This window comes from Diadema antillarum, unplaced genomic scaffold (genome assembly GCF_040938485.1).
Source record: "Diadema antillarum isolate AM-2024a unplaced genomic scaffold, OU_Dant_1.0 seq00000619_RagTag, whole genome shotgun sequence".
Classification (NCBI taxonomy): Eukaryota; Metazoa; Echinodermata; class Echinoidea; order Diadematoida; family Diadematidae; genus Diadema; species Diadema antillarum.
Window position 1 is genome coordinate 290,274 of NW_027271542.1, and position 22,742 is coordinate 313,015.

General features: G+C 37.5%; 1 protein-coding gene across 1 annotated transcript in view; it reads right to left on the reverse strand.

Moving 5' to 3' along the window:
• Positions 1 to 22,742, reverse strand: part of LOC139736022 (uncharacterized) — a 127,989-nt gene that overhangs the window by 31,273 nt on the left and 73,974 nt on the right. The window contains exon 3 of the mRNA XM_071646769.1: positions 8,628 to 8,720. Coding sequence (XP_071502870.1) covers positions 8,628 to 8,720 — 93 coding nt within the window. The remainder of the gene's footprint in view (positions 1 to 8,627; positions 8,721 to 22,742) is intronic.

A 22,742-nucleotide genomic window follows, 5' to 3' on the forward strand; every position in this document is an offset into this window, starting at 1 on the left:
TAAAGATTGTTTATGCCTTCAACTAAAATAAAACAACTAAATAAGTACTTCTAGCCTTTAACCTAAAACTTCTACAAGTTTATAGGTGCCAAATGAGTTTCTTTTGTCAAAAAACAACAACATAAAATGTTCATGCTAACGACTGTGGTTTAAAGTTTTAACTATGTCAATCAAGATCTCTTAACTTGTAAGTACCACATCCATCAAGATTTGCCTACTTTTAAGCTAAGAATTTCACAATCTGTAGGAAAATTACATCTAAGACACATGGTAACGGAATTACGCTACAATAGCCCTACACAAATACAATTCTACAAATCAAGTCAACAATACTCAAGTTTTCTTGTATTTCTTTTGTTAATATCATGCAAGACACCTTTCTCTGTTTTCTGGTCCCTAAATATGTCAATTATTGATAATATGTGTGAATTACTTACAACTGTTGTACACAAATATCATGTGCACATGCAGACAAAAAGAGTAAAAAACTGTCCGGATTGACATTGAATGTAAATCTAAATCATAAAGTGCCAATTTACAGTGCAAGAGCACAGTGTGCAGACCAATCATTGAACACAATGTTTAAATATCAAGGATGAACACAAAGGATGCTTGCAACTTTTGATTTGTTAAGGGAAAAGGTGCAGTTGTGTTTCAATGACAAACATAACAAATTACAATTCAATCATAAATTAAAAAGATTGCCCAATTAAAAATTGCCCTACTGTTAAAACTTTCATAAAGTTTGACATGTTTTTTTTCTTCTCTTTAAAGACACCATACCAGACCTCTGAGTAATCCTTTATAGACACACTTGTTGAAAGTTCAACATGAAATCTATGCAGAAAGTACCATAGTCTTTCTATCTTTAAAATCAAGCGTGTCCAGTTGAGGTGTACTGTTTTTTCTATGGATCCATCCCAATCCAGCACACTTCATTGGCTGATGCGGCTTCTTTCTTCTTCTTTTTTTTTTAATTTTTATTTGGGAATCCTTGGAATGACAAATTGATGAGACTAAGGCTGGTCCATTTCATTTAATGGCGAGAGGCCTTTAAGGCCCTAATGTAAGTTGCAACCTCTAGCCATTCTTTCTTCACTACATGCCTACTGTATTTCAAGGACCGTATAGTGATACTGAGATATGAGATACAGTAGTAGTCATTGATGCTATATTTGAAACACAGATCACAATAGCATCCTTTACGGGTTCTTTTTTTTTTCTAATGACAATGACAAAAGTCCGACAAATTTCCTGTTATGTTTCTGTGAGGGATACATCTAGGGGATATGCGTGACTGAAGGACATGCATATCCTCACTACGAGCTGTGGATTCGAGAAACAAAATTAAGGGCCAAAATCTTTTTTTTTTTTGACACATCAATAACAGTGTGTTTGTCTTCACGTCTTGACACTATTTTTTCTCTCTTTTTTTGTGTATAATCATAATTACATACACATATGAGATTCTGCATGTCTCGTATGTACAAAATCATGTTCATTTTTTCTTCAATTTCAATTTATTATAATATTTTTCAATGACAAAAAAAAATCGACCTACATCAAATAACAAACTAAAAGAAATACATATCAGGCTAAGATGCACGATAAATTATTGCAGACCATTGGGAACATGGTAGTCAATCTATGACAATTTTGATCTGAGCATAAATACTAAAGAATACAACGAAACCTACTTAAACTGTTAAAAGCAAACTTTTTAGTCGTGAATCCCAGTATTGTACAGATTATAAAGATCGACATAAGGAGCACGGATACAACATTAGACCAAAATATAGGAAACAAACAGAAAAGACAAAATACTCTACTCCTGGAAGAAGTAGGTTCTTCTAAAATTCAGATAATGAAAACAACTAGATCACATGCTGCAGAAGCATGAACAGTTATCATAGCAAATGTTGACAATATATCGTATTATAATGCTTAAAGGCGATTTGAACAATTTAGAAAAACTAAAGGTATATCTAGGCCCTCAGAAAAGACGGAGAAACCATAAACTGTATGTATGGGCCCATATGTATACAATTCTATGTTCGTTTGACATTTCGCAGCTTAATTCGATTCTGTGAACAATAATTCATAGGTGTCATAAATGCCCTTGAAATGACACGTGAGAGGGAGGTGGAAAGAGACCTCCCTGTTGTTACGTCACCGCCGCACCCCGGTGTCACTCATGAAGAGGCAAGGGATCGATCAACTGTCACGAGGGGATCAAGGGCAAGCAACTGTCCTCTGATGTAACCATCAACAATATCGATAGCAATGATGATAAAAGTAGGTATGCTCATTACAATTGTAATTATATGGAAGATAATGATAATCATTTTATCATTATTACTGGCGTTTTTCATCCATCATAACAACAACAAATAAGAAACTTGTTCATCTTCAATGATTCGAATTACTAGATGATAAATCCCAGCGTTTGATTTTAGGGTTTGAAAAAAAAATCACTGTAAGCAATTGTGTAACCTTAATCTATTAAATTGGATGTCTTGAAGCTATAGAAGCCGTCTCGTGTTTGAAAAATTTGGATTGTAATTTGAAAATTAGGAAATCAGACAAGAAAAAAATGTCCTGAGCATTGTTATAAAAAGGACTTCTCGAGAAACATAACCTTTTATCATTTCACTGTCAAAACTATCACTATCAACATTATGAATTTGCGTCCTTCATTATAAGATTAAGAGACAGTTTGATTGTAATGTACCTCTCTATAGACGGGCTTTCAATGAACAGGTGATTTTATTACGGAAGCTAGGTGACAACTAATGGGGAGCTACAGACGTTAATGCACACATTATGCAGACTTCCCTCTATAATCATGATAATCGCACAGGCCACCTCCCTAGATGACTCAAAAAGTCTGAAATGCCTTTAAAGAGAGTGTCTGGCAGGTTCATTAAGCAATTTATTTGATGTCTCTTATTTTGACGCCATCAAAGCTGTCAGTAGTCATTATATTCCTCTAACTGTCATAGAAATCAGAGTGGTCGTGTTCCATATTCTGACGTCATGCATTGTTATCGGCAAAAAGACTTCATTCTGCAGAAATTCTGGATGATCAAATTTCGTGGTAATAGGATAATTAGCCATAACCTGAAAAAAAAAGTTGACGATGTTCTTCAAGCCTTTTCTTTTTTCATTCGTTGTACCCGCCGACTTGTACTTAACAATATTGTGTCTTCATTTTGTTTTTCACGTAAGTTATTAAGACAGCTCAATGACAATTCCATGACAGGTAAGAAGTGGAGAGAGAATTTAGTCAGGAACAACAGACCACCAATGTTTTTGCCCTCCATACCGATATAATGAATGCTCATAATTTCTACAAAGAAATATTTTATATAAGCATTAAATCGTGCAAAGCGAGAATTCGCTGGTTTCCGTTGCTCTTTTTTGGAACCACAAAGTATTTTGATACCAAGAGAAATTATTTGTACTTTCTGTGGATGTTTTGTCACTTTTTTTTTTACTGCATATGACATTTTTACATACTTTCCAGACTTTTGGCTAACACCCACACACAACTTGACGAACACTTAAATCGACCAATTTCAGGTGTCTTCACAATACGACCTCGCAGAATTTCCTCTCACCGGTGCATTCAGAAATTACCCAGCTATTTTTGAATAATTATATTAATTGATGTTACGTAATCATGCAGTGCCCATCAGTCTATGATAGACTGTGCCTATATGTCGGGGTACTTTGGGTCATTCGTTGGAACCTTGCGGGCAGTGTAAAATAATGATTTTGTTTGCCTCTGAAATTAATTAGAGCAAAAGGTGTCTTACTCCTTGCGTCTTGTAAAATGACCATGGTGGCATTCCTCTTTTTTTTTTTAGCAACGATGATTATTAAAACAAAGACTATCGTTGAAACTTTGCCATAAGACCACCAAACAAAAAGAAGATGTAAAAGATTTACACGTTCATCACGTCACTTAAAATCGCTGCCTACGACTCAGGCAGTTTTATAGTGGATAGGATGAGGATTGAAGTGAGAGTTTAAATCCCAGTCTAGTTCCTTAGTCCATTCACAATGAACAATTAACTCCTATGAGAGTACAATAGCAAAAACATTTAAACTCTATATTTGCCAGTGATTTTGGGAGAGAATTGTAAGAAGCCAGAGTTCTCGACGCTGAGAGCCGCAGGAATATTGGCAGAACATATCGATATTAAGTTATGCGACAATGCAATCTCACAAAAGTATGTTATACTTGAAATTAGGGCTAACTGCATGAATTTCATGTGAGGCAAATCACTGACTTTTGCCAAAATTAGATTAAATTTGAATAGATTTAAATTAACTTAAAATTAATGCGTAAGGCAGAATAGAAGTGATGCCAATGCCCCATCAACGATAGATACGGTTCCAACAAACATGACGAACCATTCCCACTGAAATAATCTTCACCTATAGTGAAAAGCCATGAATCACAATACCACCGAAACAATCTTCCACAAAAAGTCTGGATGGACTTGAATCTTTTGAATGAGTGCTTTTGAAAGGTGAAATCAACGACAAGCATTTGACAAGAGACAAGTGAAAGTTCAAACGATATCGAAGAGTGGGAGCTACTTCCTACTTTGAGATTCCAGGGTAAAGCTCACATAATACCGTGTTTCAATACGTCAAGTGCCCTCTATGTACCAATGATGTAAACATTAACATTTCTCGACTCGAGTTTATGACGTTTTATCTGATAGGAAGAAGGATAGCTTTTTTTTTTCTTTAAAGGTTTAATTTGTCGCTTGGGACAGTTCAGGAGATATCTCCTTTTTTCACTTTACAAGTTATTATTAGGTCTATCATGACTTTGCGAAATTTCTGTCTAGCTGGCTTTTATTTCTCCGAAATTGGCTTTAAAAAATGAAGACAAAAAAAAAGCAGAAACGGAATAGGAGGGCGATGCTACGAGCCTCCTGTCTTAACGTCTATTTTAGAAGTTGATCATGTCAGCCATGAGGCGTCAGAGCATGGCATCGGAATTCCGTCTCTAGTGGCATGCCAAACGTGAACTCTCCAAACCGGAAAGACCATGAAAATTAAGATCAGGTTTATGGCTAGGAATTATTTCAAAATCCTTGGCGAACACAGGACCCACCCAAGCTATGATCTTGGCTGTTAAAAAGACCCCCATTCCCACCCCACCCCCACAAAAAACAAAAACAAAAACAAACCGGAGACACAAATCTCAAAGAATAGAATCAGACTTTGAAAACAACTCGTATGGAGAGTTATGGAAACTCGGAGATCCAAACACAATGTAGTAGAAAATTATAGCGAGACCCTTGAAGCAAAATACAATATGAAAAGTCAACTTTTGTAACTATCGATAATCACATTGATACGACTTCTCGTTTTTAACCGTCAGTTACAGCGTCATAACGTAGGAGAATTGAGATACGCATAGGTTTTAATGTTTTATCAGTATTCTACTTTGTCGTTGTCATGCTAATCTTTCCCACGCATTTCGAAAGTTGTACTTCCTTACATAATGAGTAGCTCAGTTTTTTGCGGATGTAAAAATACATAGCTCTTATCTACTCAACAGGACGTAATTTGTATCAAACTTTGTCGCTGTGGTAATGTTTTAAACGGCCGTGTGTCGATGTAGAAAACAGGAAATAGGCACATTCAAGAGATGAACGAAGATACATGATTGACTGGAAGCATTGATGTGATAAATTTCACGCAATGCTAAAGTGATGCTTTACGAGGCAGAATGTTTTTTCTTGTAATTCACATGACGCGTTAGAAAATACAGCGACAATCAATCATAGAAGTCACCAGTTGCGGTTTGGCGACCACCTACTCAAGTTTTTAGGAAAGAACCCATCAGGTTTCAGACGCTGTTATGAATGACAGCTTCTTAAGAGGAGAACATTCCATCACGCAGAGTTCCATATGGACGAGTTTCGCTCAACCGTCATCGCATGAACTTTGGAAGATTACAATCCAAATCCATGGCCAATCCAGGTGCATTAATAAAGAATTGTATCTATTATCTTAGGTATCAAATGGCTGGTGTCAAGACTTGCCCACCTACGAATATTTAAGGCTATAAGTGTCAGGCGTACGTGTCTGTTTGAGTGACTATCTAATGCATTATTCCCGTTTATACGATGTTTTCTAAAAGGGAGAAGTCTGTTTTTTCGATGGAACCATCACTTCAAAATAATCCAAACCATTTCATCGGACCTACATCAGTAGTAAAATAAAGGTGGAGATGATTATAACGATAAAAAAAAAATCAATCATAACAATAATCACATTGATGATGTTAATACTTAAGATAGTAATAACGAGGATTATGTCTTTTTTTAGCGCACTCAGTTATAAACAAGTAATAAAAATAAGATGTTTACAAAGAGCATTTTGCTGAGCTTTTCAGGCGGATTCCTACTCTGCGTAATCAGCAACAACAGCAAGAAAACATTGAGTGCTTGTAAGGACACCAAAGTAACTGGGCTCGAAAAGGAAGTCGCTTTCATTTATGGTACAACTATGATACCTTTGATTCGTGCAGGTAGAAGAGTAGCACCCCACCTACGTTCTAACAACTGACCTGGCCGCCCGCGTGTAGCAGAGATATGGAATAAAGTAATTTATACCCATAATCGATAACGTTGCTCAGATGGCTTTTGTTAATGATTGTGTCAGAAAGTTTTGTTCCACAATGGCATACTCACACCATAGATATAACAGCAAGAGCATTATTAACTTTCTTTGTTCGTCTCATAAATATATTAAATAGAAATTTCCTAATAGATATCGAAACGATGAAATTCCTTTATAGTAGTGCAACTGAAACCTGTGAAACATAGGCAGTAGTTATGTATAATGTAGTAATGTTTCAGTTGTCTTTTATTCTACTGAAAAATCTCCTCACACAGTTAAAAAGACTCAGTTTGTGGGAGAAAAGGTTTTTAGTTTATGACATCAGACAGAAGAAAAATATACAACTGTCAAACAAAACTATAAGAACAACGATACCAGGACTCGCTTCTGATGGTAATAACAATAACACAAATTAAACCTTAACATTTTAATTATTTATATAAAATCAAAATGAAATAAAAAGGACTATGGTTGGGCGTCATTGTCCCTTGTGAAAATAGTAACAGGCACAGACATGACACTAAGGCAAGTGAGTAAAGCCAATACAGCCAACGGGTCAGTCAAGGTACATAGATTTGCACAGATATAGGATTGTTTGAGCATGAAAAAAAAATGGCTTATATAAAAAAGAAAGATTTATATCGATAGGGTTTCAAAAGTAGAAGAAAGCTGAGAGGCAATACTAAAGTAAATCTCTGAATCCCTGATATACAAAATGCACTTGAGAGAGACGCAAAGTATTCTGGGAATGCAATCATCTGTCTTAGCTTGTAAAATCAGAAGTGAGCCAGGTCATGCCCACCGCACATCACCCCTTCGCAAATCTCTTCTAATGCCTATTTTGAAGAAAAGAAATGGAAAATTGTTTAAGATGGCTCTGTTTTTGTACCAGGACTTACGATTTATGACAGCTCGCAGAAACGCCGAAGGATCCTAAATTTGGCATTCTATCATCCCCCTGGATTTCTAGTACTCACTTTTGGCAGTTAAGTATGGCCATGATGACTGACAAACAATGGGGTATTTATAAACATTGACTCAAGACTAGCCGAAAATCTGATTTTCGGTGATGACAGAGGTAAGAAAACGGGGCTTAGTCGGAGTTTGCAGGAATAGAAATAAGTTTTAAGCAGAGCAGACAACTTCACAAAGATTGGGATACATGACTCCCACAATAAAGATTACACTACATTCAATAATAATGGTAAACGTAATAAAAATGATAATGATAATGATGATAACAATAATAAGGATGAAAACAGTAATACTGATTAGTTAACGGATGTTGAAAATTATAGTATTGGAAATGGTAAAAACTAAGATGATTACTTCAACTAGCCCTGATACTACAATGCTGAACTGATATATATATTGCTAAAGATGCAAATCACCATGCTCATCATTACCGAAATCGTCATCATCATAAATGTTACGACACTGTAAAATGTTATACACGGGATACATGGGTAGCACCGAGGACGTCATAGCCATGCATTGCCATGGAGTTTGGTTCTAAATGACCTCACGTAGCCCGAATCTGTGAACACAACGGTTGCTATTCATGCTCGAACAAGACTGTGATTAAGTTCGGTAACTAACTCTATTCTTAGACCTGAGTTTACAAGGAGTTTTTGCGTAAAAAAAAGAACAACAACAGCAGAATCATTAATAACAACGAAACATGCCAAACACAATGTGCCGAAGTCTGTCACTAACGGATTGATATTTTGGACAATGGGGCGCCCTCGCTCGGACACATCATAATTTCTACTTGAAACATACTTGACAGTAGCGATGAATGAAACTCAAGAGAGCATCGGAACAAATGTGCTTTAATCATGGTTAAAATGATGATTTTGCATGATTGTGTCAGTACTACAGTTACATAGTGCAGTAATCAACAGCAGTTAAGTGTTTTATTTTGAGTGTTAGAGAAAAACAAACGAATGAATAGATATATAAAACAAATAACTTACCTTTATCACAATAGCTTCCTCGATACCCTTTGTTACACTGACACGTGTTGGGGGCGATGCACTTTCCGTGTTTGCACGGCCGCTTACAAAGTGCTGTTGATAAAGATAAAATATGTATTCTTGTCAGGATTTGGTGTAATAGTGTAACAGAAACTACTAAATATATATAACAGTCGTCTTGTATGAAGTCATCAAAGAACTAAATCGGAAGGAATTAAAAAAACAGCGAGTAAACAACAAAACGACTATTGCATGTTGATTCTTTCGGGAAAAAAAAAATCAGTCACCTTACACGACATATCGATGTTCAAAATTATCAATAGAAATTGTATTTACATGTCACAGAGAATATTGTAAAGAAGTCGTTTGGAAGTGTGTATGTGTGTGTGTGTGGGGGGGGGGGGGGGCAGGGTGACATCTACTACCCGATACCCGTAGGCCTACACATAAGTATGAATTACCAAGGAAAAAGCATCAGTTAATGAGTCGTGAATAAATGGCGCATCTGTGCTTACACAAATTATGACATTTTCCTGATCAAACGTATACTGGTTGATCGTAATACTTTCTTGAGAGTGATTTCAATTTCTATGTCAAAGATCACGTGTCATTTTTCCCACATTTCTGTTGAAAGTATTTTTAGTGACATGAATGTAAGAATACAAACGTGCCATGAATACACTGCAGGGTTTCTGCTGGAACAGCGTATGCTGATTATCAAGAACTCTGGAAAACGTCAATCGCATAAAATCTACGCAGAAACATTTTGGATCTTTTAGAGCAGATAGTACACCGCAGAATGATTCCGACAGCTTAATAATAAGTGTCTGCAAACCGTGCCGAAACAGGACGGTCTTACCAAAAGGAGCTTGTCAGTTTTGGTTAAAGGGGAAGAAACTGAGCAAACTCTCAAGGTGTGGGTGTCCAATCGGAGATCCCGAGACGCGATAAGCGCAATTGAGTCACGGCGCGCATCCGCGAATTCGTCTCGGCATCGTGCGTGGCGCCCTTCACCGACCTGTCACGGATGGTACCATGTTGCCACCGCCTACTCATCGAATCATGTTTCTCGCTTTGCGGTGACCGTCTCTAACCGCAGCAGAATACGCCGTTGAGGTGATGACAACTCCAGAAACACATTTAAATCCTGCTTACATCTCCACAAATGGAACCTTTCAACATAAATTGCTCTCTATCCGCTGCGTTACCAAAATATATTTGCTACTTATTAAAGAATTAAGGATGATGTGAACAATCAATAAAGTTTTGGTTACGATGAAAATAATATCGAAAGTATATAAATATGCCATTCGATAGAACAAATATGGACTACAGCTAGAGAAAGAAAAATAGATGAATACAAAAAAAAATAAGCAAACAAAACGTAATTCCAACAGTCATTGCATTTTGTGTAACAGCATTCCCATCTGGGATGGTTTCAAACTGTTAAACTGTCAGCTCAATTTGTAGTTTGCCTAAGAATTGCAAAACAAACAAACTGTAAAGTTAATGGTGTGTTCACAGGACTTGAATCACACGTGTTTCATTGTGTCAGGGCAATGACCTCTAGGACTCCAGCGAGCCATCAAAAAGTGTAGAAATCGAGAAGAGGAGAAACGATACAGAAAACAATAACCAACATCACCTTGGAGATATGTCTACCTGGAATGAAAAGTGCCGAAGGGGATGTGAAATAGATTGGTAGCGACGGGGTCTAGAACACGAACCAACCTTTGGGGAAGATCTATAATCCAAGTTATGAGTCTGGTAACCGAACCCTAACCACCACCCTCAGTCACTCGACCCTTCTATTACAACAAGGCCACTCCCTCGTGCATTCACTGCCACATCTGATCTATTCAAAGAGCCAGACTACCTCACATGTGTGCTTCTCTAAGATGAATTCGACAACACGAATTTGACGAGGTCCCGTCACGAATGATGATTTTAGAAGAATGAAGTTTATACCCCCCCCCCCCCCCCCCCCCCCCCAGCTTGGTGATCAGTACAGCAGGATTGAGGTTGTTGTCACGGTTAGAGAGAGGTATCCAGTTTGACAACTACAGTATTCCCTTCACGGCAGCGACAGCAGCAGGGTGGCAGGAATTGAAAGGGAAAGAATACAGTGTATCTATCTAACCTCACAACATTAACCCTCTCACAATCATGTTTTGAAATCCTTATGACATTCTATGTAACCATAATGTCGACGAGACTGAGATAGTTAATTTTACCAAGCACATTTAAAGCTCACACCTTGCCCGTCAAGGCCTATTCAAGGTTACTACCGCAGCCGCGATCTTGTAAGTTGCAGTTCGTTATTCCGAAGGTTCCTTACCCCGAAAAGGAAATAAAGTTCATTATTCCCAAGGTTAGTTTATCCGAAAGTTCATTCCCAATCCGAAAATGAAAAAGGGTCCGATATTCTAAAAATGCGTTTGCACCCATCTTCTTTTGATTTTCGCATTAACGAAATCGTTTTTTATTTTTGGATTAACGAACATCAAGGCGCAGGAAGTGTGTTTGTTTCGGAATAACTCACCTTCGGAAAAACGAACCTTATTTCATCTTCGGATCAACGAACCTTCAAAATAACGAACATCACCTATTTCATTGACTAAGGTAGCATTTGATTATTTGGGCACAGATATCATGGACAAAGAAAAGAAACGTTCTTCAGAAAACTGAAGTAAGGTTGTGGTGATTTGGAAGGCATCTGCAATCATTATGGTCCCCGATATCTTGTCCTCGAATACGCAGCTACAGTGACATTTTTCTCTTTCAAATTTGGCGTTATGTCAGGTAAAGTCGGACGCACGAATTTGCGTTTTTGCTCGTGCTTGTGTATAGGCTTGCTGATTACTTCAATCCAGTCGGTTCCATAAACATTAAGAAAAAACAAATACATGAATGACATATCACGATAAGGCAATCATATTCATCAAAACCTGATCCTCCAACAAGTTTGCCGGTTATTTTTTCGTATGGTCACAAAACTTCAAGAATATACTTTCAGATTGGTAACTATGGTTATGTGTGTTTCCCACGTTGACATTATTAGGAGTGTGTATCCGTCACGCATTCACAGAATTTCGGCAGAACATCCCGAAACAATCAGAATTTATCGTCAAACAAAAAGAATGATTCGATTTATGACGTCCGATCATGGTTACGGCAGGGTTGAGGGTCAAAGTTCATCAGTCATTGCCATTAGTTGGCTCTAATTCATCTCAAAAACCGCATGTCACATTGCACACATTACGCACAAGCGAAATAGCGAAACACATGTTAGCCATATTTCCCTGATGTCTAGAGAATGTAATCCAGGCAAAGAAAAGAAAAATTGAAAAAAAGGCAGGACAAGGTGCAAGGACAGACGGTATGTGTACATTACTGGGGGCTGAACTTCGCTGGGTCGGACGGTTCGTGGACGAAAAAACAAGCAAACAGACAAACAGTCCAATGGTTTCCTTGTCAAATAGTGAGATTCCTGGGCCACATTTCATAAAAGATGTTAGGATAGCAACTCTTGCTGGAATGGCAACTACCCATAGCAACAGCCAATCAGGAAGCTGGATTCTTGTCGTCACCATAACAATGGCCATTCCCGCAAGAGTTGCTATCCTAACACTTTTTTTTTACGAAATGGGGCCCCGAAGAATAGAGACAACAACAACGAACATCATCTTTAATAACTTTCCTAACGCTGTAAAGGAAGGTCATACTGTTGTTATCCTCTGTTTCAAACGCCTAATATGATGCTTTTTTCTTGGGAGAAGACAGGAGCATTTTTCTTCTTTTCATTAGAAATATGTTATTATGTTAATAACGAATCCAATTACTTCAATCCCAGCATTGTTTGTGGAAGTTGATGATACATGAATCATTTGACGTCATGGGTAGTTATCAGATTTTGAATGAAAATAATTGGTGGAAATTACATCGAATCCGACTCAAACACTTGCATTGCACTTGTATAATAAACAAATTTTCAACCGACTTAAAGTCTGTAAATGAAGAGCTCTTCAAGACTCCCGGCGATAATTGTGCAAGGGAAGAAGTGGGATGATGTGATTCAATTTTGCCAAATTTCCCCTTCCAATAACCTAGTGTTGATAGGCAGTCTTTCCCCATCGTGTGCCTTGATTACTTCAAGAGATGATGATCTTTCTCGTCTCTATATCTTCTTCTTCTTCTTCTTCTTCTTCTTCTTCTTCTTCTTCTTCTTCTTCTTCTTCTTCTTCTTTTCTGGAAGGGATGCATTCCTAAACAATAATGTGATATCAATGTATCAATAATACACCCTCTTCTCGAGCTCAATCTTCCTACAGCTCATAGCTTGCTCCACAAACACAGTCACCATCAACCGTTTTGTTTTTTGTTTGTTTTTTATGTCTTGAAAAGAGATTATGAATGCACTGTGCATGAAGTAGGGAAAGTCCTCGAGTGGACATTCCCATACTGCTGCTGGCGGCTTTTATGACAACATGAATTGTGTATGACTGTATGAGTTTATGCGCAGTGTCTGGAAACAAAAAAGTTTTATACATATATCTTGCAACCTCTCTACAACTCCTCTGCAACCCTCCCACAACTTTAGTACAATACTGCTCAAAGACTGCTTACAACCAGTATTGAAAGGTTACAATTCGTTATCCCGATGGTTCGTTATTTCGATGGTTCGGTTATCCGAAAATTACATAACGTTCGTTATTCCAAAGGTTCGTTAATCCGAAAATGACATGAATAAGGTTCGTTATTCCGAAGGTTTGTTACTCCGAAAATGAGATAAGGTTCGTTATTCCGAATGTCCGTTAATCCAAAAATAAACTAAGGCTCGTTATTCCGAAGATTTGTTAGTACACACCTCCTTTTCACTTTCGGAATAAAGAACCTTCGAAATAACGAACCTTATTTCATTTTCGGATTAACGAACCTTCGGAATAACGAACACCACTCGTATTGAACTGAGGCAGGACTGGACAATGGCCATAAAGTGCGTTGCCTTGGGTCCATGTGACGTAATTGCTGCTACCTGAGGGTCTCTAACTAGGGACCTCATGTTTGAGCAAGGTGTGACAAATAACTGGAAAGTTACGAGCGTACCTTCGACGTCGAAAATTCCTAAATCTTGCATCACAGAACAATCTACAGACAAACCTTTTTGTCGAGTAACAATACCTTCGTCCGTTTGATACTGCTTACTCGATTTCCACTCTTTAAGATTTGCGCGATGGCAAAGATGTTCAATTGTTCAAAAGGAGTGACATCATATGCTGCACTGGGGACTTTTACAACAGAGTACCCTTATTTTTGCATAAAGTTATCATAAGTAATGATAATGATAAAATAGAAAAGGCGTATTACTGGGAAAAAAATCATTGTACTCGCATGGAATATCTCTAAAAATACAGGACATTTATTTTTTTGAATCCACCAAAACGGCACGCATGGTGCCTTGTTAAATCGTAGGGTATGAATTTGTAAATTCTTAATAATAATGAATATGACAATACATTATTAGGTAAAATTTCCATTTCCGTTACTTTCGTTGAAAACACACAATAAAACGAAAAGTTGATGTTGTTCACCATGCTTGCACAATTAGCAACATCGAAAGACTTGTAGTTGTCAAAGTCCTTTAAAAATCCTTTAAGGATACCATAAGTCTGCCTCTGAACCCATCTCGCTCGTTACATTCTGTATCCTCCATCGTAATGAGAGGAAGCAAGCTGTTTCTCCCGCCTTTCACCGACAGCACTGACATGCGAACCTCCCCCTTTTCTCGTTCTTACAACCTTCTTGCAAAGAGAAGTCACATCTTCACGGCAGTCAAGAATGTGATTTCTCCTCCCAAGTTTTCATTCTCTGTACTTCCTGAGCTAAAAATGTGGAAAAAAGGCGGTTATAAATGCACGATGTAAAAATGAGCTCATCAATCTGGCTGATGCAAAAAAAAACAAAAAACAAACAAACAAACAAACAAAACAAAATTAAAAAAAAAAAGTTGATAGAATGTTTCTCATCTGCACGGCTGTTTGGTGAATTTATCCGAAGAAGAGACGATTTTAATGAGGGAGGGTGAACAGAACATAAGGCGTGCTTGGAAAAATTCAGAAATAGCTGCCGACTTTAATGATAATGCCCTTAAGGGCTTTTTACACTTGCGTTTCTTAACCCCGGACTTTCTCTGACCCAGGACTATCGTTAGTCCCGTACCAATTTTTTCAGCTTTTTACACTCGCCAATTAGTCCCGTACTATCTCTTGTCCGGGGCTAAGGAGAAAACTGACCTTTTTACACTCGTATTTCTTAGCCCCGGACTTTCCAAACCACATGAATATTCATAATTACGCTGTGTACTGTACACGTACACGCACGCACCGGCAGCACTTGATTACCTCGTTTCTGATTGGTCAGTGAGGGTCGGACTTCGTCTCCGTCGCTTAGCCCAGGATTATTTTTTCGTTCTGTTTACACTCACTTGCTTGGCACCGCAATTGCGGTGCTAACCCCTGCTATTTTGCAGGGCCGATAGTACCGTACTATCGGTGGGGCTAGCCCATTTTGGCAAAAACGAGTGTAAACAGAAAGTGGGCTAAGGATAGTCCCGTACCAACGGTGGGGCTAAGGCCCCCCCCCCCCCCTTAGCCCCACCGTTGGTCCGGGGCTAAGCAAAAATTTACAAGTGTAAAAAGCCCTTTAGACTCGGGCATGTAAGCGGTAAAAGCGTATCCCGTGTTGAATCACCGCTAGGAAATAGAGGCATCAGGATAAACTTTCACCAGTCATACTAGAAGGAAAGTTACAGTGTTTGAGGAAAATTACTGTGATTTTAACAGCTGAGAGACCCTAATCTAATGCACATGAACTCTGACTAAGTACATTTCGAAATGTAAAAGATCGCACCTAAGAACAAAATCATATCAAAGGGGCTGAGTTCTCATTGTTTTATTCATTTTTTTTTTAATGCGAGCCCAAACAGCTCACAAACAAGTCTCCTGAATGAAAGTTCTTGCAAATGGAACTATGATGTCTGCTGCTGTTTTAAACTATTGGGTAGTAATGGTACAACAAAGTTTGTAATCCATTGGTAACACACTCAGACACACACAGAGATAGATAGATAGATAGATAGATAGATAGATAGATAGATAGATAGATAGATAGATAGATAGGTAGGTAGGTAGGTAGATACGTAGATAAATAGATAGATAGATAGATAGATAGATAGATAGATAGATAGATAGATAGATAGAGAGAGAGAGAGGTAGGTAGATACGTAGATAGATAGATAGATAGATAGATAGATAGATAGATAGATAGATAGATAGATAAAGAGGTAGGTAGATACGTAGATAGATAGATAGAGAGATAGATAGATAGATAGATAGATAGATAGATAGATAGATAGATAGACAGATAGATACAATCTTACTCGTTTGCTGTGTAATTATGTCACAATTTTTTTCTTCTCTATCTGATTTTTTTTTCTATGCCATAATTTCAGACTAAGCACGTAATCCAAGATAAATTGAGTCTTAGTCACGCACGAGTCTTATCGTCGCGGGAAACGACTGGGAAGGGTACGATTTCCGAGCTATTAAACATTTAATGAACCCTGTCGACATATATTCAGATTACATGCCACATTTATCAACATTAATTCACCGAAGTAATTGCTGTAATGCGGACTCTGTTGGATTTTTTTTTCTATGCCTCCTGTGTTCATTCTGCTATTTCATTAATTCCAGGGTATCTCTTCATCTCTATCTCGTTATCTATATCTTCATCTCTCTCTCTCTCTTCTTTTATTTACTCTTCCTCTGCCCTGTGACTCCATTCATCCACGAATCCAGCCATCAATATCCATGATAAATGTGTAATTATGCCTTCATATATTTCATTCTACCTACCTACCTACCTACAATTTGTATACCTACCTACCTACCTACCTTCCTACCTACCTACTTACCTAGGTATCTATCTATCTATTTATCTATCTATCTATCTATCTATCTATCTATCTATCTATCTATCTATCTATCTATCTATATATCTATCTTTATCTTTATACATGCACACACACACACACACACATATATATATATATATATATATATATATATATATATATATATATATATACATCCATCTATAGGCCTCATCCATCTATCTATCTTTACCTATCCTCCAGCCATCTTCCCATCTATTCTTTTTTCACAAGTCTTTTAATACATTTTTTTAATTTATGTTATCGCCTTCGTTTCCCACCAAGCATTTTCCATCTATCACCTCCATTTATATGCTATGTACATATATATCACCCACTTATCTGTTTATTCACATTTACATCTTTCTATCTACATGTTCATATTCTAATATTTCTTGCTCTATATCTTTCACGATTATTATGTTCGTCTCTCCCCGTCTTCCGTCGTTTACTCTTCTCCTTTTATCATACCTGTCGCCCTTCTTGCCACATTTGCCTGCAAGTTAGTAAGATCTTTCTTCTTGACTCATTTCGTTTGGCTTCTGTCACCAACCTCACCCCTTAAACATGTCAAACATTAAATTTGAAAGAACATATGGAGAAATTTTTCACCATAGGGGACAATTATCTCCCGGTCATGATCGTGCTGGTGACGATTACGCTTGATCATTTCGATATGAATCTGTATAATGATATCTCGTTATTATTTAGCGGAGTTGTAGGCGGGTTGGGCGTTTGGACCTTTCTTCCCGCGATGAGGTTTTTGTCAGATTGATTTTGACAGGCCAGCGGGCTGCTAAACACTGCCAAGAATTCGGGTTGATATAGAGTGACCAAATTTCCTGACCCACAAGTTGCTAAGTTTCGAAACATTCTCCGGTAAATTGGCAGCAGAGGCTGAGAACCTTGTCAAGAAACTTTTGTCAAGAAAGTTTCATGTGACTTTATTTTTGTTTTATGGATCTAACAGATGATATACCCTGAGGTCATCTAAATTGCTTATATATTTTTTTTTTCATTTTCTACTTTTTTATGCCATTGAGAGACACATACCGATTCAGCCTCTCTTTCTACTTGCGAACGGCAGGCTGTTTGCAGATATATAAAGTGAAAACATACCTCATCCTATTCAGTACAAGCATACAATGTAAGACATTGGAATCGTTGGGGTTGAGGATGTTGCCCAAATCCAGGAAAGGGTAAACTTTATGCCAAAGGTTTTTTCGGTAATGTGATATCTTATCATATAAATCTCTACAGAATAAGAGGTTCCACTCATGCATTTCCCTATATAGATCACGTACATCTCCCTCTATGGCCTGAGAAGGAAGAGATACTTTAAACATGAGTAAGTTGGAATGTGTTGCTTTTGACGACTGCAGGAAGAATAACACGCGTCAGGAAACTGAGGGGTTGATTTGTGCACCCGTACACCCGGCAGTGTTAATCTCTTACGGTCATTTATTCCGATTTAATGCTAACATCAATTTCCCTTCTCTTCATACCACATTTATGTCGCAGTCGTCCTCTTTCCCGCTCATTCTCCTCTCCCTCTTTTGCTCTTTCTCTCTCTATATATACATAATAATAGATTATTCTATACCTATCTATCTGTTCTTCCGTCTATCTATCTCCCGTCTCTTTACTTCCTTCCTAATTATACTGCAACATTTCACCTTCTTATAGTAACTAATACTACAAAACTGAAAGAAGTAATTTTCTTATCAGAATACTGCGGCTCTCTACCAGATAGGCATAACCCTCTCTTTATGTCTACCTATATCCGTCCATGTTCCAGTCATTTATCTACCCCCTTTTTTAAATCTCTATATTTTTTTCAATGTGTCCCTTTTCACAATCTGTCGATCTGTTCATCCATTAGTAAATTTCCATTCTCTGCTGATCTGTCATTCCATCTCTATTTCTCCTTCTTTCTCCGTCTATCCATCTATCTCCTTTTTCTCTCCATAATTCCCGGTCTTTTTCCCCGCTGTTTCTGTTTCATGTATGTCCCCCTGATGTTCTCACTCTATCGGACGTTGTCTAACTTAATCAGTATCTGTCGGAAATCAACCCCTCACGTGAAATTTGGAACATGCGTTAAGGCATGTGGTTCTACCCCAGAACCTCTCCGATGAATACATAGCTATGTTTGAGTGCATCGCATCTCACGTTGAAGACTTGTTGTGTTCACATTTGTTTCCATCACGATTATATCCACTAAAACACGAGGAAAATTATCATCCCGTTTATTCTTCTTATATCCTTAACGAGCTAATAAGAGTATTATATCGGGCAACTTCTATCATTTGAAAGCTCTAGAGCTGGCAACCAAACCGTTTTCTTGTTCTCTTTATAGGCACTGTTCATGCATCATTATGTTATCTTTGTTGAGTGAAATTCTCCACGACATATGCACTTTATGGAAACGCTTACGCCATTGGATTTGGGGTGGTTTTTTTTCGCCTGAACATTGACTTGGACGTTGGAGAGACTCATGCATCAGTTGACCTACTTTTAAAACAAATCTCCGGCATTATGGTTTGTTTGGTCACGATAAACCATTATAGACGATGATGGAAGAGGAATTATTCACCTCTTTTAAAGTGCTGAAGAATGCTTAAGATATTGCAAATTATAGAAAAAAAAAGAAGATTTTCGGAAAACGCTACGAGCGCATCCTTTAACATTTCCTCTTCGTGTGCTATAACTGCAAAAAGTCACTGCAACGTAGCTGTACCTAGTAATAAGCTGGTTTCACTCGATATTCACATTCATTTTCCAATCGGCTCGTATCATCAAAACGTTTATAAATTTGTCACATTTTGCAAGAAAAAAAAAACAAGAAAGAGAGACTTCAAAGTCTGCTATAGAGCTTTCATCACCTAGCTCTCTCACCAGATGATTTATACGAAATGAACGCCGAGCGCTTTTGTCGAGATGTTATCACATGCATTGAGAGACATCCACGAGATGAAACCTGGATGAAAGAAACCTAGTCACAAGCGAATGATTGCTTGTAATTGACATGATTAACACACATGTATGTCAAAAACCTATAATATCGAGTAGCTTGGAGTATACCTTAAAGGGATGGTACAGTATTGGTGGAGATGAAAATTGGGCTTTTAACTTTTTGCGAGATACCAAGAAAACACTTATGAAATAGTACCGAGCATACCATTTTAAGAGGAATTCAAAGTTTATTCAATGAAAATTGGATTTGTAATGACTGAAACATCCAAAAACAAAGTAGAACAAAGCGATCGTAATAAAGTGTGGGTCCCACACTTTACTAGAATTGCTCTGTTTTAGATATCTCAGCCATTTCAAAACCAATTTTCATCAAATAAATGTTGAATTCCTCATGGAATTACATGCTCTTTCATATTTCAAAAGAGGTTTCTCATTATCTCATCAAAAAATGTTAGAAACCTGAAATTCGGTCTCAACCAAAACTGTACGATCCCTTTAAAGTGCCGTGATACGTATATGGTACTGCACCTGTGCTCCACACATCGGAGCAATTCACCAATCAAGCGTAAGAGCTCAATGGTGTAGAGGTAGAACGGTGCATACATGTATAACAGATGCTGCTACGATTAGTCTCTTCAAACAGCCAAACGTGTAAAGCTGACAGATCGTGAAAAACTGATCTTGAAAACAGAACAGACCAACAAATAAAAGGACAGATGAACTAACCCTGTATTACTAATTGATCTTGATTTAGTAGGAAACGTTACTACCATGTTTCGCTTCTGTTTTTCTTTTTTTTGGGGGGGGGGGGTTCCACGAGAAGAGAAAACGTGCGAATACGGGACAATATGGAAGCTATTATATTCGCGTGCATGCATGAACGTGAGAGAAACATTAAAAAAAAAAGATGTTATTATATCGTAATACCATTAACTGTGTAAGGTTCTATTATGACATGGTTCACTTCAATAGATACCGTGGGTGGGTAGTGTAACGTCTGCACGTGGTACATCCAATTTCCATAAAAAGTTATTCTTACCAGAGGATGACAAGTGACGTATCAGAACAACTTGCAATATTATTAGGTGATCCGAGTATCCTCTCGGATCACCTTCTGTATCTGTACTGATTCTTTATTAGGTGATCCGAGTATCCTCTCGGATCACCTTCTGTATCTGTACGGATTCTTTTTAGGTGATCCGAGTATCCTCTCGGATCACCTTCTGTATCTGTACTGATTCTTTATTCTTCTTTCTTTGTTTCTTTCTTTATTTCTCCTCAAAAGTTGTGCAGAGGTTAGCTCAGAAAGTGCTATGCCTATCAAGTTCAAACTTATACCATGTATGTATCGTGTCCCAAAGACGACAGATCAAGTAAAATCATTGTGATCAGTTGACCGTGACGTCACTATGACGTCATTATATGAAAACACATTCTCAATCATATCTCATTAATGGGATGGAATTTTTAAATGAAATTTACGTCACATATATTTCAAGTCAAGCGAATTCTATTCATATTGTCAAAATTTATATTTTCTCTTAAAACGTGCGCGTACGCGCGCGTTGAAATATTTGTATGCTCCAATCAAGCCCAAAATTTTTTTGCACACGTTTCAGACCATTTAGAGCATTTTTTGAAAAAATGAAAAAATCGGACGGACGCGTACGCGCGCGCGCATATACGCACGCACAGCTCATATGCAATAGAAATTTCCCATTTTTTTCACTGTGATCAGATGTCTGAAATGTGAAGGAATATTTCTACCAAGTTTCAAGTCAATCCGACTCAATATGACGTCATACGGGCCCGTCAAAGTTGAAATTCCGCGCGCGCGTCAATGGCGATAGACAGTGCAACTATGCCAAAAAACCGCAAATCTTAAATCCGATTTTACTCGTCAGGATGGACGGTGACCCCCCATTTCCTTTACATATTCTGAAAGCTGATGAGTTGTATATGTCATTTCATGGGTTGGCGATGCTGAAAAAATGATTAAAAGATATCAAATTTCTTAATAAAGTAAAAAAAGTAAATTTTCAAAATGACGTCATCAAATTTCAAGTTTACTCGAGCGTATCTCACTTATCCTTTGCCAATTTTCACCCAAATTTCAATATGTTGTAGCTTATGAAATGCTCTTTCATAAATTAAATACACAATTTTCATTAGATGACGACATCACCTCGAAAAAATGGATTGAAGGTAACCTTGTCAAATTTGACCAGTTTACGTGTAATCTCTATGGGAGTGCAATTTTTATGGAAATGAAAATTGACATGACTATCTTTATCGAGCACTAGCTCACTTATGCTTTAGTGAATTTCTCTAAGGTTTTAATATGTTGTAGCTGAGACGTAGGGCTATCGTAAGTGTGCCCTTTGTTTTTTCATACGTTGTCGGGATCACGTGAAAAAACTTGGTTGAAATTAAAGTTTATCTTCGATGTATTGAGATATTCCTTTCTTTTTGCAACTTTATGTGCAATAACTCAAGAAAAACATACCCTATCACCACCATATTTTGCACATGTTTAGTTCATGTCACGAACATTATTTCATAAAATAACAACTACTTGATCAGACGCCATCTTGGGTATGTAAATTAGGGTCAAAGGTCATAAATGTTTCATCCTGTATCTTGGTGAATACATGACCTATCTTTCCCATATTTTGCACACGTAAAATCCATGTTACAGGGATCATTTCATAAAATAACCACTTTTTGCTCAGATGCCATCTTGTCTGTGCAAAGTGGGGTCAAAGGTCATATGTACTTCTTTTTCTATGTTCGCTATGACGTGTTATCTCTATGGGAGGGAATTTTTTAGATGTGAAAATTGACATGACTCTCTTTATCGAGCACTATCTTACTTATGCTTCGGTGAATTTCTCTCAGATTTTGATATGTTGTAGCTGAGACTTTGCAGTATCAGGACTCGAATCATTGATAAAAAAAATCGGATCACCTTAATTTGTCAGTGATGACAAATTACAATCTCTAGTTTCTTTCTTTATTTCTCCTCAAAAGTTGTGCAGAGGTTAGCTCAGAAAGTGCTATGCCTATCAAGTTCAAACTTATACCATGTATGTATCGTGTCCCAAAGACGACAGATCAAGTAAAATCATTGTGATCAGTTGACCGTG